Here is a 12,918-nt window from a genome sequence, read left to right as displayed (position 1 = left end):
TTTATTTAAATTTTTTATTGTGTATCAAATATGGTGGCAGCGATGGGAAAATCAGGTAAAGCTCACCACAAAAATACATTGCCTGCTTAAAAAATTTAGTTGCAAGATTCCATCCGAACAAACTAAATACGTTGCAAGGGAAATAAAAAGCTTGTAAAATATGAAGTATTTGTTATTTTAATTTTTTTTTTTTTAGAATTACTAATTACGCGTAAAATCATTATTTTTGCTATTTTATTCTCTGTAAAGGTACCTTTAAAAATTTTCTGGACAGACTCGTTGAATTAATTTTTGAATTTCTATATTTTTTATAATTTATGTTTATACGATTTATCACTCTTTATCGAGAGTTAAGCATCCGTGATTTTGATATATTTTGTATGATCGATGTTAGTTTGTTGTTAAATTACGTATTTGAATTTTATAATTAATTGTAGTGTAATTGTGTTGAATGTTAAAATGTAAAAAAAAAATTATGCAGAATGAATTTACAAAATAAAAATATTATTTTTTTAAACAAATTACTTGTATTGTCTTTTTCAAAGCTTTTGAATGTCCTAATAGGCTCCACTAAGTGACTGACAGACAAGGTCAGTTTAAATGAATGATTATAGACAAATGAAATCAAGAAAATATTCCTTACAAGTTACAAAAACTATTATAATTACACTTAAAAATATAATTGTTGGTTTCATGTCTATACAAAGTGATCAGTCCATAACGATTCACCTACATTTTTCTTAGAGCTTATTCCTTTATTTTAAGAGATCAAAATTTTTTTTCAACATCCAAATTTTGATTTTCAAATGAACCTCTTCATATTTTTACATATTTTAGGCCCGGCAGACAACAAAATTTTTTTCAAAATCCTTCATGATTTTCGAAAGTTATGGCAATTTTAAATGTCAAAATAATGTTTAAACTTTAATATTCAATGTCAAAATTACCTAATTTTTTATTGAAACTGTCCAAATTGAGCTCCAGCTACACCAAGGTAAGCCTTATGACCTGGACTTTCATGATCGATGTGTAGCAGCATTGATGGTGGCTTCGCCAAGATCTAGACGAATTGGAGTTATCCGATGTTCTGGGTCTTTTAATAATGTCAGAGCATTGAGATTTTCATATAGTAGTCATGAAGTAAATAAATTTGATGTCGAAAATTGGGAAAAATAATTATGTTTTGTTCTCCAAGATTCAGTAAGTTATTTGTTGTTTACTTAGAGTATTTGATATTTTTATCAATGAAGCGTGTACAATACTTAAAATTAATATTAATTAGTATTAATTAATTAAAAATAATTCATGTAAATAACATAAATAACTTATAGGTAAAATACGATAACAATCGACTTTTTTTTTAGCTAATTATTTATTTATCGATGAATAAATAGATGCTTACATAATTTTGTGTTTTATTTAAATCTATAAAATATGAAATATTCAAAAGTAAATAATTGATAATGAAACAATTTATCAATATCTGAGTATCTGTTCTGTAGTAAAATGAATGAAAAAAGAAAATTCTTTCTTTGAAAAAAAAAAATGAACATAATTTTAAAATAAATACTTTTATATCAATAACGCTAACGAGAGGATGTTACTAACTTTCAATCGTGAAAAACAATATAAAAAACTATTTTCTAACAAATAAGTTTCAAAAATAAAATCTAACAAATAAGTTTTAAATTAATCTGTAAACTTTTCCATCCACAACCATAGTTATTTTTGACACCGTATTAGATAGGGTTGATATGCAATTAAGAAAATTTTTGTAAAATTCCATATTCGGTACAAAAGTACTAGCTTTATTTCTTTGGGAGGAAATTTGTGAAAATGCATGGTAGGTTAGGTTAGGTTATATTGGCTGCCCACGAAGGACACACTTAGGCTATAGAGCCCATTGTGATACCATATATGTGTTTTACCACCTTTCCGCTGATAATTTCATTTATCAGCTCCTCAATTTCAGAGGCTGAGTACACCTCCTTCATGCATATACCGTGCATACACCAGCCCATCACAACTATTAATAAAATTAATTTTGTTGCGATGGCGGGAATCGAGCCCGCTTCCCTAAGCATACCGCGGATGGAATTGGTTACGCCTTAACCAACTGAGCTAATAATATAGGGCGACTTTGGGTGGAATAGCTCCATTTCTTTAGGAGGAAATTCATGAAAATTCATGTTAAATTTCATTACTTTTAGATACTTGTTTTATGAGTTATTGATGGGTAGATATTAGGGTAATTATTGCTAAATAGAATTAAGGCGACATATTTTGTTATTTATACCTTCTGTTAATAATTATGCCAAGTGTAAGTTAATTATGTCAAGTAAATGTACTGTGAAAAATAATCTAATTGAATCCTTTAAAATGCCTTAAAACAAACGATGTATCAATAATATAGTCATGTCTATATTGAAAGTAATTAATCAATTAAAATCAAGTGTTTAATAATTCAATTGAAACTTTTAAAATATCTTAAAATAAACGAAGTATCAATAATATTGTCATGTCTATTGGAAGTAATCAATTAATAGTAATATTCGATGCAATTACTTCGAGCATTATTTAGCTTGTATTATATGGAATTATCAGTTAAATATGTGTGTGTGACACTACAGTCGTGTTATACCGTGTGTGTTTGAAGCATCTAGGGATAGAATTATGTCTGTAGTATGACTGAATACAGAATACATTCATTAAGTAATGCATCTAAAAGAGAGGAGAAATTGTTATAATAATACCAATAAACAGAATACAAACACGTATTTCCAAAAGCATTCACATACTAGTAATGATTGAACGTTATCAAAGCACTTAATAATATTTGTATGCAACAAATCTCCCACTCTCTGTAAGCATACAACAGCTTGTCCTATCGTATCTGTTTATCGTATCTGTAGTCTTACTCTTTTAGATGCATTACTAAACGAATGTATTCTGTATTCAGTCATACTACAGACATAATTCTATCCCAAGATGCTTCAAACACACACGGTATATACACGACTGTATAAAGAGTGACTATCTTTCTTTACTTACATGACGTAAAAAAATTAACGATTGCGTAATTAACACTGTCTATACATGGTATTTCAACAGTTAGCTCAGTCACTTGTTGTGAATAGAAACATCGAGACATGGAAAGTGAAAAAAAGACAGAAAGTGGGATTGAAAATACTGCGAAATGCGATCAACGCGCACATAATTGGATACAGTAAGGATAGTTGGTATGGTTAATGCTTTTTTATATCAAAAGAGTTTTCACGGTCATCTACCGTATTCCATTATTGTAGTTGAAACTCTTTTTATATTTGGTAAATTTTGAGCTAGCTATGACCTTGATATTTTTAGATGGTATAGGGGGTAAATAAATATATGCTTACCATAATTTGCTTTGTAAATGAAGTTTTTCTTGTGTAAAAATTGAATTTATTATATTTTCAAGAAGAAATCTATCTCATCTAGATAATGCATGCTAAGCAGTTCATAGTTGTAGCTTAAACATACTACATAGTAATTTTTTAATATATTATTATTAATATTGTTGTTAAAGTGAATTTTTTAATAAAACTGTCGAACCGTATATTACAAAACAACTATGGATAATGCTTACAATAATACACCAATTGTGAAAAAAAATCCAAAACAACAGGCCCTGTTTTGTTCAAAATTATCATTTGGGTATGTTTTTTTTAAATATTTTTTTTTTTTTTTTTAATTTTAAATTTTCTTAAATTTTGTATAAAATAAATATTCTTAAAATAAGAATTTGTTCACCATCATCAAGCCATAGATTGGAAACTGTGAAATCGCTTGGGCAAATTGAAGTTTTACCTAGAGTTTACTCAAAACCTACAATTCTTGTCTTTAAAACAGTAAAATTTAGCAATATTGCAATATTTAAGGATGTACGAGTGCCAGGGTAATTTTGGATAAAAGGCTGGCTTTTTTAAATATGAAGTTGGACTAAGTCTAAATCAATTCTATATTTTTAAGGGGGTGGGGGGAGGTTGTACGATTATTTAAATAAATAAATGACTTCAAAATAGGTATATTTAACATTGGTTTTATAGGAAGAAGGTAGATTGATAATATATAGGATTTTTTAATTAAAAATTATATTTTAATTAAGATAATTATTTACAGTTACTGTTTGCTTTTACTTAGACAGTATGCCTGGAAAAACACAACAGGAAAATTTTAATTACAAATTATATTTTAATCAAAATAATTAATTACAGTAGGTATTATTTATACTTTTACTAAGACCAGTATGCCAAGAATTTAAAGACAATATGGTTGAAAATATTACCCTCTTCGCTAATAAAAAATATAGCAAACCATATTCAAATATTATGTGTCAAAATTTGGAGCGGAAAAAATAAATGCAATGTATGGGATTAATAGTGCGCCTAGCCTATACAATGCATCTCCAATACACTGACTGATACTATGAATGTTATAATATAAAACTGCCGCGCCGGGCTCCTTGATGTATACATACATATATCACATTTAATTTACTATCAGCTTTTATATATAAGCTTAACATTAACTTAGATTCTAATAAATAAAGCACAAATATTAGTCTTCAATATAAGCAAAATATTTACTTAATTGCGGCTTACAAAACGGCGATGAGGGGGGAGGGCTACGTTGAGGTAACTCAAATGACCTATTGGTGATGGAGTGGTTATCTAACTACACCAAAAAACAACTTTCAATGCAAAACAAAAGAGTTGAGTTTTCAGACTTTTGCCCGGAAAGGTATAAAGACTCCACTGTGCATCATTCAAACATCTCGAAGAATACAGTTCAATATAATATTAAACAAGAAAAAACATCTGGACAATGTAATACAGACGCTAAGAGATAGAATCTTGCATTTTATTCTAAGGCAAAACGTTTTTGTAAAGAGCACAGAGACAGCACAGTGTCTACAGTTTTTAATAAATAAAGCTGTGTATAAATTTTAGATGGCTGTTCAAATTATTTTACAAAGGAATGAAGAAGAATTTGGAAATCAAAGATTTATATGAAACACTACCACATAATCGTTCAAATTTCCTGGGTGATCAATTAGAAAAGTAAGAAAAAGTTTGATATTTAGTTGTTAATAAACAATTGACGTGTCAAATCAGAAAAACTTTCATTTCATTGGCAATCGCTTTGGTACTAGCAAAGCGAACACAGTTAAAATCCATAAAAGTAGATAAAAAATATCGAGAGGTGTCGTGAAACATCCGGTAGGAACTATATACCTTTCGTACTTTGCTTTTTTTATTTACAAGATATTTTTATGAAAATTTAAGGTATTAATTTTGGAAATCAAATACGTGTTTAAAGAATTTAACTTTATTAGTACTTTTTGTTTTTGCTGTATGAAATAATTGTAGTATTAGTTTAAAAAAGTCATAATTCTGATTTAGTAGTCAACCCAATATGTGAGTTCATTACGTTACAAGTCCAATTTTTTAAATGATAAAACATAAAATTTCTAATATTTTATCTATTTTTTAGAAATTGGAATCAAGAATTATTAACAAATAAATTGAACTCAAATTATACACCACATTTTGTAAAAGCTTTAATCAAAACTTTTTATTTGTCAATTGTAATTCAGTTTTTTGTGTTACTCGTAATTGAATGTTTTTTTGGGTAAGAAAAATTAGTTGCTATAATCATACAAAGTGTCCCTGGAAGCTTTTTAAAAAGCTCACAAAGTAAATTTCAGCTTAAAATAAATTTATTTAGCTATTTTAAGTACAAAATGTGTCTGCTATACCGGCATTTTAGAAAAATTTCACACTTTTTCTACTGATATTGCTGTATTCAGGGAGTTTCAATTACTAATTTTTGTGGATTTTGTATGTCAGGTATGCCTGGTACTTTTAAACGAAAAACATGTTGAGTACCCGATTTTTCTAGTGAATTTGTATCGACCATGGACGGATATTTCCATTCTGTAATAATAATAGATATAATTAATTCATAAAGAATGCTTAAAAAGTTTTTTACATAACAAAAACACGATAAACGGATACTAGAGTACAAATTGGACAAATTACACAAATAAAATTTTACTCAGCAATAACTGATTTATAAAATAAATTTTCCAGAATCATTACACCGTTTCTGTTACGTAAATTAATTGAAACATTTAATAAAACTGATGGTGACGATTTTTTACTAAATGATGCAGTCATTTATTCAAGCCTATTAATTTTGAATATATTCATTATTGCAATTGCCGTAAATCATTCTTTAAAAGCTCGACAACTTTTAGGAATGAGAATTCGAATTGCTTGTTGCTCATTAATCTATCGAAAGGTAATCTTTTTGTTTTTTAAACCTTCAATCTACCCTCAAAAAAAAATTAACGCTATCTACTTTCGAGTGGCTCATTTTTTTTTGTAATAATTCTCAAGAAAACCATGGCATCGATGATATCGAACCGAAAATCTGTGGTCGAGTAATCGAAATATTTTATTTTAACATCTACTAGCGAAATTGTACAAAATTTTAAAAATAATCGGATCTGTGTCGTTTTTGACCCAAGAGTAGATTAAAGGTTAAATGATAGTTTTGGTTAATTAAAGTCATTATAGAAATTATTAAAATTTTAGATACTGCGATTAAAAGTATCATCGTTATCACAAACATCAAATGGACAAATTATTAATTTATTGTCAAATGACGTGAATCGATTTGATTTTGTATTTGTTTTTCTATATTATATTTTAATATCACCAATTCAATTAATAATTGTTTCATATTTTTTATGGGAAAATGTACAGTTTTCCTGTCTATGTGGAATTACTGTAATCGCATTAATGACACTTCCAGTACAAGGTATTTATAACATTTCGATTGACAGATGATTGTGAAAATTTTCTTATCTTAAATTTTGTCGAACAATATTAAAAAGTGGTGCAAAACACACTTATCAATCCTCCCTATTTTGCCCCACTGTGGTATGGTAGGTAGCATTCGTGAAAATGGGAATTTTGGATCTCGAAAAGATGCAAAACAAGTAGCAGATAAAACGAGGGAGGGGTTTGGCTTTTGGTCAACTTCAACAATTTCAGGTGCAAGGAAAAAAAATGCACTCGAAGTTGTCACCCATACTATTTTGCAATGAGGGTCTTCAATAAAATAAACTAAATTGAATCAAAGTTGGTTTGAAGCCGACCATATAATTGAAAGTGCAGGTTAAGGTTGACCTTTAGAGACAAAGTAAATGGGATTTATTGCTTTGTTTTTTGAAAATGAAACCGAAGTGAAGGAAATATTATAATATATTATATTTTCTTAAGGATATTTGGGCAAATTATTTGGAATGTTACGAAAGAAAACAGCAAAATTAACGGATAAAAGAGTATTGTTAATGAATGAAATTATTTCCGGCATTCAAGTTATAAAAATGTATGCATGGGAGAAACCATTTGAAAATTATGTACGCAACGCTCGAATTAATGAAATAAAAAAAATAAAATACTCGAATTATTTAAATGCCTACAATTTGGCCAGCATGAATTACACAGAACGAATTGCAATTTATACAACTGCTGTTACCTACGCATTATTTGGTAATGTTGTAACACCAGAAAAACTATTTTCATTGTATCAATATTTTACAATAATTATGGGCTCAATGGCATTCTATTATCCACAAGCTATTTCAATGGGATCCGAAACGTTGGTCACAATCAAAAGGATACAAAACTTTTTACTACTCGAAGAAAAATTAGCGTCAAATACAAGTACCAATTCACAAAAAAATGGTGAAATTAATATAAAAAATTATAATGCATGCTGGACAAATGATAAGGAAACGTTAAGTGATGTAACAATTCACATTAAAGCAAGAGAATTGTGTACAATAGTTGGACCAGTTGGATCGGGGAAAAGTTCATTTTTAAATGCAATCCTAATGGAAATTAGTAAAAATAGTGGAAAAATTAATGTAAATGGAACAATTGCATATAGTTCACAGGATCCTTGGTTATTTGGTGGTTCGATACGACAAAATATTTTGTTTGGATCAGTTTATGACGAGAAAAAATATAAAGAAGTTATTAAAGTATGTTCACTGGCACAAGATTTTCAACAGTTAACGTACGGTGATGAAACATTGGTTAGTGATAAAGGTGCATCGTTAAGTGGTGGACAAAGAGCTCGTATTAATTTAGCAAGAGCAATTTATCGTGATGCTGATATTTATTTACTAGATGATCCATTATCTGCTGTGGATGTTAATGTTGGAAAACATATTTTTCATGAATGTATTGAAAAATATTTAAAGGGAAAAACTAGAATTTTGGTGACTCATCAAATACAACATTTACAAAATGTTAACTATATTGTTGTGCTAAAAAATGTAAGTAAAAGTTGTTTTCTTTGTTTTATGCATAAGAACGTCTAACTTCTTATATTATACACTTCTTACTTCATATATTATAAATGGCTAACGAAATGGTTGCCAAACTTTATATTTTGTAAGGGTTAAAAAAATAGATTAAGAAAACTGTGAAAACTGTGCATTTTTTGGCATTTTTAAAAATCCACTATAATCTTGCGTCATCTCAGTAAAATGATTGGGTGAAAACTCATTGATAGACGATTAGATGTACCAGCTCACCATGATTGTTGAGGGACCTATTACAGGAAGAAGGAGCTCTCTAACCAATTACAGGAAGAGGACTTCTCTAACCTTACCTAGAAAACTAAAAATTATTATTTTTCAAGGGAAAAGTCGAAGCTGCAGGTACTTATAATGACTTATTGGCCAAGAATTTGGAATTTACACAACACTTACGAAAGAAAATTGAAACTGATCAAAATACTGAGCTTGAGTCCAAGGATAACTCAAAAAATGGAAAGGTATGTAGTATATACAAGTTAAAAGAAATTGATTTAATTTGATTTTTTAATAATATTATACATGATATTTCAAAATTAAATTTTTACTTTTTAGTCGTTAGATGTTGTACCTTTAATGGAAAATAAAAAGTGCTTAGAAATTGAGGAAGTAGAAACGGGATCATATAACTTAAAACAATTTGTGAAATATTTTAAGGCTGCAGGAAATAAATGCGAATTAATTTTATTGTTTCTGTTATTGATTGGTAATCAAATTTGTAATAACACGATGGATTATTGGTTTTCCTATTGGTAAGATAAGGTTTCCTACACTTATGATTGTGTTTCTGTATGTAACGTATTTGCTGGTTTGTAAATTATTTGGAAAATATTCTAATACGGTGTTTTCCTTACGGCAGTACAAGGACTAATGAAAAGAGTCGCTTATTCGAGTGGATACCTAGAAAAGGTATAACTACAGGTTATTGTAATGGGTCTGATTTTCGAAATCGAAATTTTTAACATATCTTTATGGTCCGGACAAAACATTAACAAAAATTTGGAGAAAAAGTATGTTTGTGTGTGTGTACGTGCATTTCTTCTATCTTTTATCATTGACGAGCGCGAGTTCCATTTTTAAAGACCCCAAAAGTCTAACGTCCCCTTTCAAGTAAAACAACTTTCACTTGGATCATTTTTTTCCATAGCGCTTCATTGAAGAAAAATTAAGCTGGGGAGAATAAAATTGTTAATTTTTATAGGACTAATTCTGAAGAAGTGCGAGCAAATACCAATATCGACTATTCAATAATTATCATTGACAATAATAATTTAACTAATTCAAATCATACGAAATATGATTTACAAGAATCTTCTCTAGTGGGCTTGATGAATCAAACAAATATAATGTATATTTTAACATTAATTTTATGTCTTGTCATAACCACTTCATTATTGAAGTGTATTTATTTTTATAAATTATGTATGCAAGCCTCAATTAATTTACACAATAAAATGTTTCATTCATTATCGAAAGCACCAATGCGATTTTTTGATAAAAATCCAATTGGCCGTATATTGAATCGATTTACAAAAGATATTGGAGCTGTTGATGATCAGTTACCTAAAACAATGACGCAAGGATTTCAAGTAAGTAAAATATTTAGTTAATTACTATATGATATCGGAAATTAAGAACAGGGAAGACGGAGTATTTTGTATTAATAAAAACCGATTTATTTTCCAAATTTGGATCTGAGGCTTATTTAGAAGATACGGGGTATGGCAAAAATTGATAAATTTGTTCATTTGCTGACTATCATTCGATAACCAGTAGCTGATAATCAGTAGATATTCGAAGAATGATAATCAGTAGATATTAGTAAATTTCACTAAATAATGGAAGGGATTTTAAAAAAGGACAAAATTATTCTTTGGTTTTGGTCAAATCCCACTTTTTATATTTTTATTATACTTTTGAATGAACGTCCTTAAAGGAAAACTCTTTATTATGAATGGATACTAAATTTACAGATATTTACAACAACGATTGGAGCTGTTTCATTAATTTCCATTGTAAATCCTTTATTATTAATTCCAACTGGCATTTTATTGTTATGTTTTATGAAAATTCAAAGTATTTATTTAGCAACAGCACAAGATTTAAAACGATTAGAAGGCATTAGTAAGTATTTCAAATTTCTTTTTTACTGTAAATTTAGGCATATGCCAAACACCAAATAGTTGCGTGATTAACTTCTGCATACTAGGTACAGCCATAGAAATGGGGAAAACGTCCGTGGGATCAATACCTGTCTCTAATTTCCATTAGAATGTAGCACAGACACAGAGAACGATACTATTCTGCCCTTATCTATATTATTATTTTTCTAGCCTGTTTTTCTGTTACATGGCCATATCTTCCTTATTCCTTTATCAAATTCCATACTTATCCTATCATTTTGAAGCTTGCCGTACGGGTATTGCCGTATAACATATCACGACAGAAAAAAATTAAGGATATAAATGTGCAAAGTTACTTTTTATTAAAGTTTTTAACCAGGTACCATTAACACTTTTATGGTAATTTTTTAAGCCAGAAGTCCCGTGTTTTCACATACCAGTTCATCATTAACTGGTCTTGTCACGTTACGTTCATGTCAAATGGAGAAGGTTTTAGAAAAGGAATTCGATAGACATCAGGATTTACATACATCTGCATGGTATTTAACGGTGGTTTGTAAAACATCATTTGGATTATGGGTCGATTTACTATGCGTCATTTATGTATCACTCATAACATCCAGTTTTACCGTGATTGGAAATTGTAGGTATTCCGATTAAATAATTATTACTCTGAATACTTTTTAATACATTTGTTGCTAATTTTGTAGCTTGTTTTACTGGCAGTGAAGTAGGTCTTGCATTATCTCAATCATTAATACTTTTAAATATGGTACAATATGGAATGAAACAAGTGGTAGAAACAATTTGCCAAATGACCAGTGTGGAACGAATTTTACAATATACAAATATAGAAACGGAAGGTCCCTTCGAAACAACAAATGGTATAGTGAATTTTTTTCAAAAATATACATGGTGTCCCGTGACTCGAGAGCGTATTGCTATGTGCACTTGAGATAGAAAGAGTGCTTTGTTAAATGATTAATACGTACTTTAAACTTCGAAGTGGCTTCCTTTTGTCGAGTCTACCAAACTTCTCTCTACGAAATTCTGCGTTTTCAAATGAGTCATATTTAAGGTTTCGGTCTGAAAAAACGCAGCAGAGATTCCATGTCGATTTTTTTCAGATTAATGGCTTGAATATGCCGTTATCATTCAATTGAAAACGCAGCATTATCTAAAAAACTTGTAAAGAGAAGTTTGTTAGACTCGCCAAAAGGAAGCCACTTACAAAGTTTAAGGTTTAAAGTGGGGTTTATTGAACACTTTTTAATTTTTATTTTTTACCTTTATTAAGATATTTTACCTCCATTATGGCCAAATGATGGTGCAATTCATTTTAAAAATGTTTTTATGAAATATGATACAGATCAACCAAGCATACTAAAAAATTTAAATTTGGAAATACAATCCGGAGAAAAAGTATGTAGACAATAACAATCTATGTAAGGAAATTTTATTAATACTTTTCTTTTTTTAAATAGATCGGTGTTGTTGGCAGAACAGGTGCTGGAAAATCATCATTAATATCATCATTATTTCGATTATCGATTATCGACGGTGATATTATTATCGACGATGTTAATATTCAATTAATTGGATTAAAAGATTTAAGATCAAGTATATCAATAATTCCGCAGCAACCAGTGTTATTTAGTGCAACGATGCGTTTTAATTTAGATCCGTTTGAGAAGTTCGATGATCATACTTTATGGAATGTTTTGGAAGACGTAAAATTAAAACACTGTATCACTAGCTTAGACTTTGAAATTCAAAGTGGTGGCACTAATTTTAGTATTGGTCAACGCCAATTGATATGTTTAGCTCGTGCAATTTTGAAGCAAAATAAAATATTAGTTTTGGATGAAGCTACAGCTAATGTAGATCCACTGTAAGTTATACTTCTCATTTTGTGTCAGTATCTCCAAGCCCAACTGTTTATTATGAATAAAATGTTTTGCATTTGTGTCTTTTTCCAGTACCGATGCTTTAATTCAACGAACAATTCGTGAAAAATTTCAAGCATGTACTGTGATAACCATCGCCCATCGTTTGAACACAATTATGGATTCAGATAAAGTATTAGTAATGGATGCAGGACAAATGGTAGAGTTTGATCATCCATGTAAGCTGTTACAAAACGAAAATGGCTTTTTTTATAAGCTTGTTCAAGAAACTGGTATATCTTTATTAGATTATTTTGAGCACAAAATAGTTTGAATCAAATTATTGTACACTCAATTTATTAAGTAAATAAAAATATTTATGAAAATCGTTATTTTTTATGAATTTGTGTTTAGTTTACCGAATGTAGTTTAAATATTGACGAGTATACTTCTATGAGGATCGCTTGAACTTAAT

The 12,918-nt window shown here is 29.1% G+C and overlaps 1 protein-coding gene across 1 annotated transcript; it reads left to right on the top strand.

The window, feature by feature from the left end:
• Window positions 1–6,300: 6,300 nt before the first annotated feature.
• On the top strand, window positions 6,301–12,777 carry LOC123291506 (ATP-binding cassette sub-family C member 4-like). Its single transcript, XM_044871812.1, has 12 exons — window positions 6,301–6,342; window positions 6,639–6,864; window positions 7,329–8,392; window positions 8,761–8,895; window positions 8,990–9,186; window positions 9,636–10,023; window positions 10,408–10,558; window positions 10,970–11,200; window positions 11,268–11,441; window positions 11,855–11,979; window positions 12,042–12,448; window positions 12,537–12,777. Exons 1-12 carry the CDS (start codon window positions 6,301–6,303, stop codon window positions 12,775–12,777), a joined length of 3,381 nt encoding a protein of 1,126 aa, XP_044727747.1.
• The last annotated feature ends 141 nt before the right edge of the window (window positions 12,778–12,918 follow it).

The sequence above is a fragment of the Chrysoperla carnea genome, chromosome 2, assembly GCF_905475395.1.
Source record: "Chrysoperla carnea chromosome 2, inChrCarn1.1, whole genome shotgun sequence".
In the NCBI taxonomy this organism is placed as follows: Eukaryota; Metazoa; Arthropoda; class Insecta; order Neuroptera; family Chrysopidae; genus Chrysoperla; species Chrysoperla carnea.
This window is presented reverse-complemented; position numbering and strand designations above follow the sequence as displayed.

What these genes read in the sequence shown, in the direction of transcription:
- LOC123291506 (XM_044871812.1), top strand. Translation starts at nt 6,301, where the DNA reads ATGAGAATTCGAATTGCTTGTTGCTCATTAATCTATCGAAAG. An exon ending in ATAACTCAAAAAATGGAAAG is followed by an intron (nt 8,896 to 8,989) that starts GTATGTAGTATA and finishes TTTACTTTTTAG; the next exon opens with TCGTTAGATGTTGTACCTTT. An exon ending in AAAACGATTAGAAGGCATTA is followed by an intron (nt 10,559 to 10,969) that starts GTAAGTATTTCA and finishes TAATTTTTTAAG; the next exon opens with CCAGAAGTCCCGTGTTTTCA.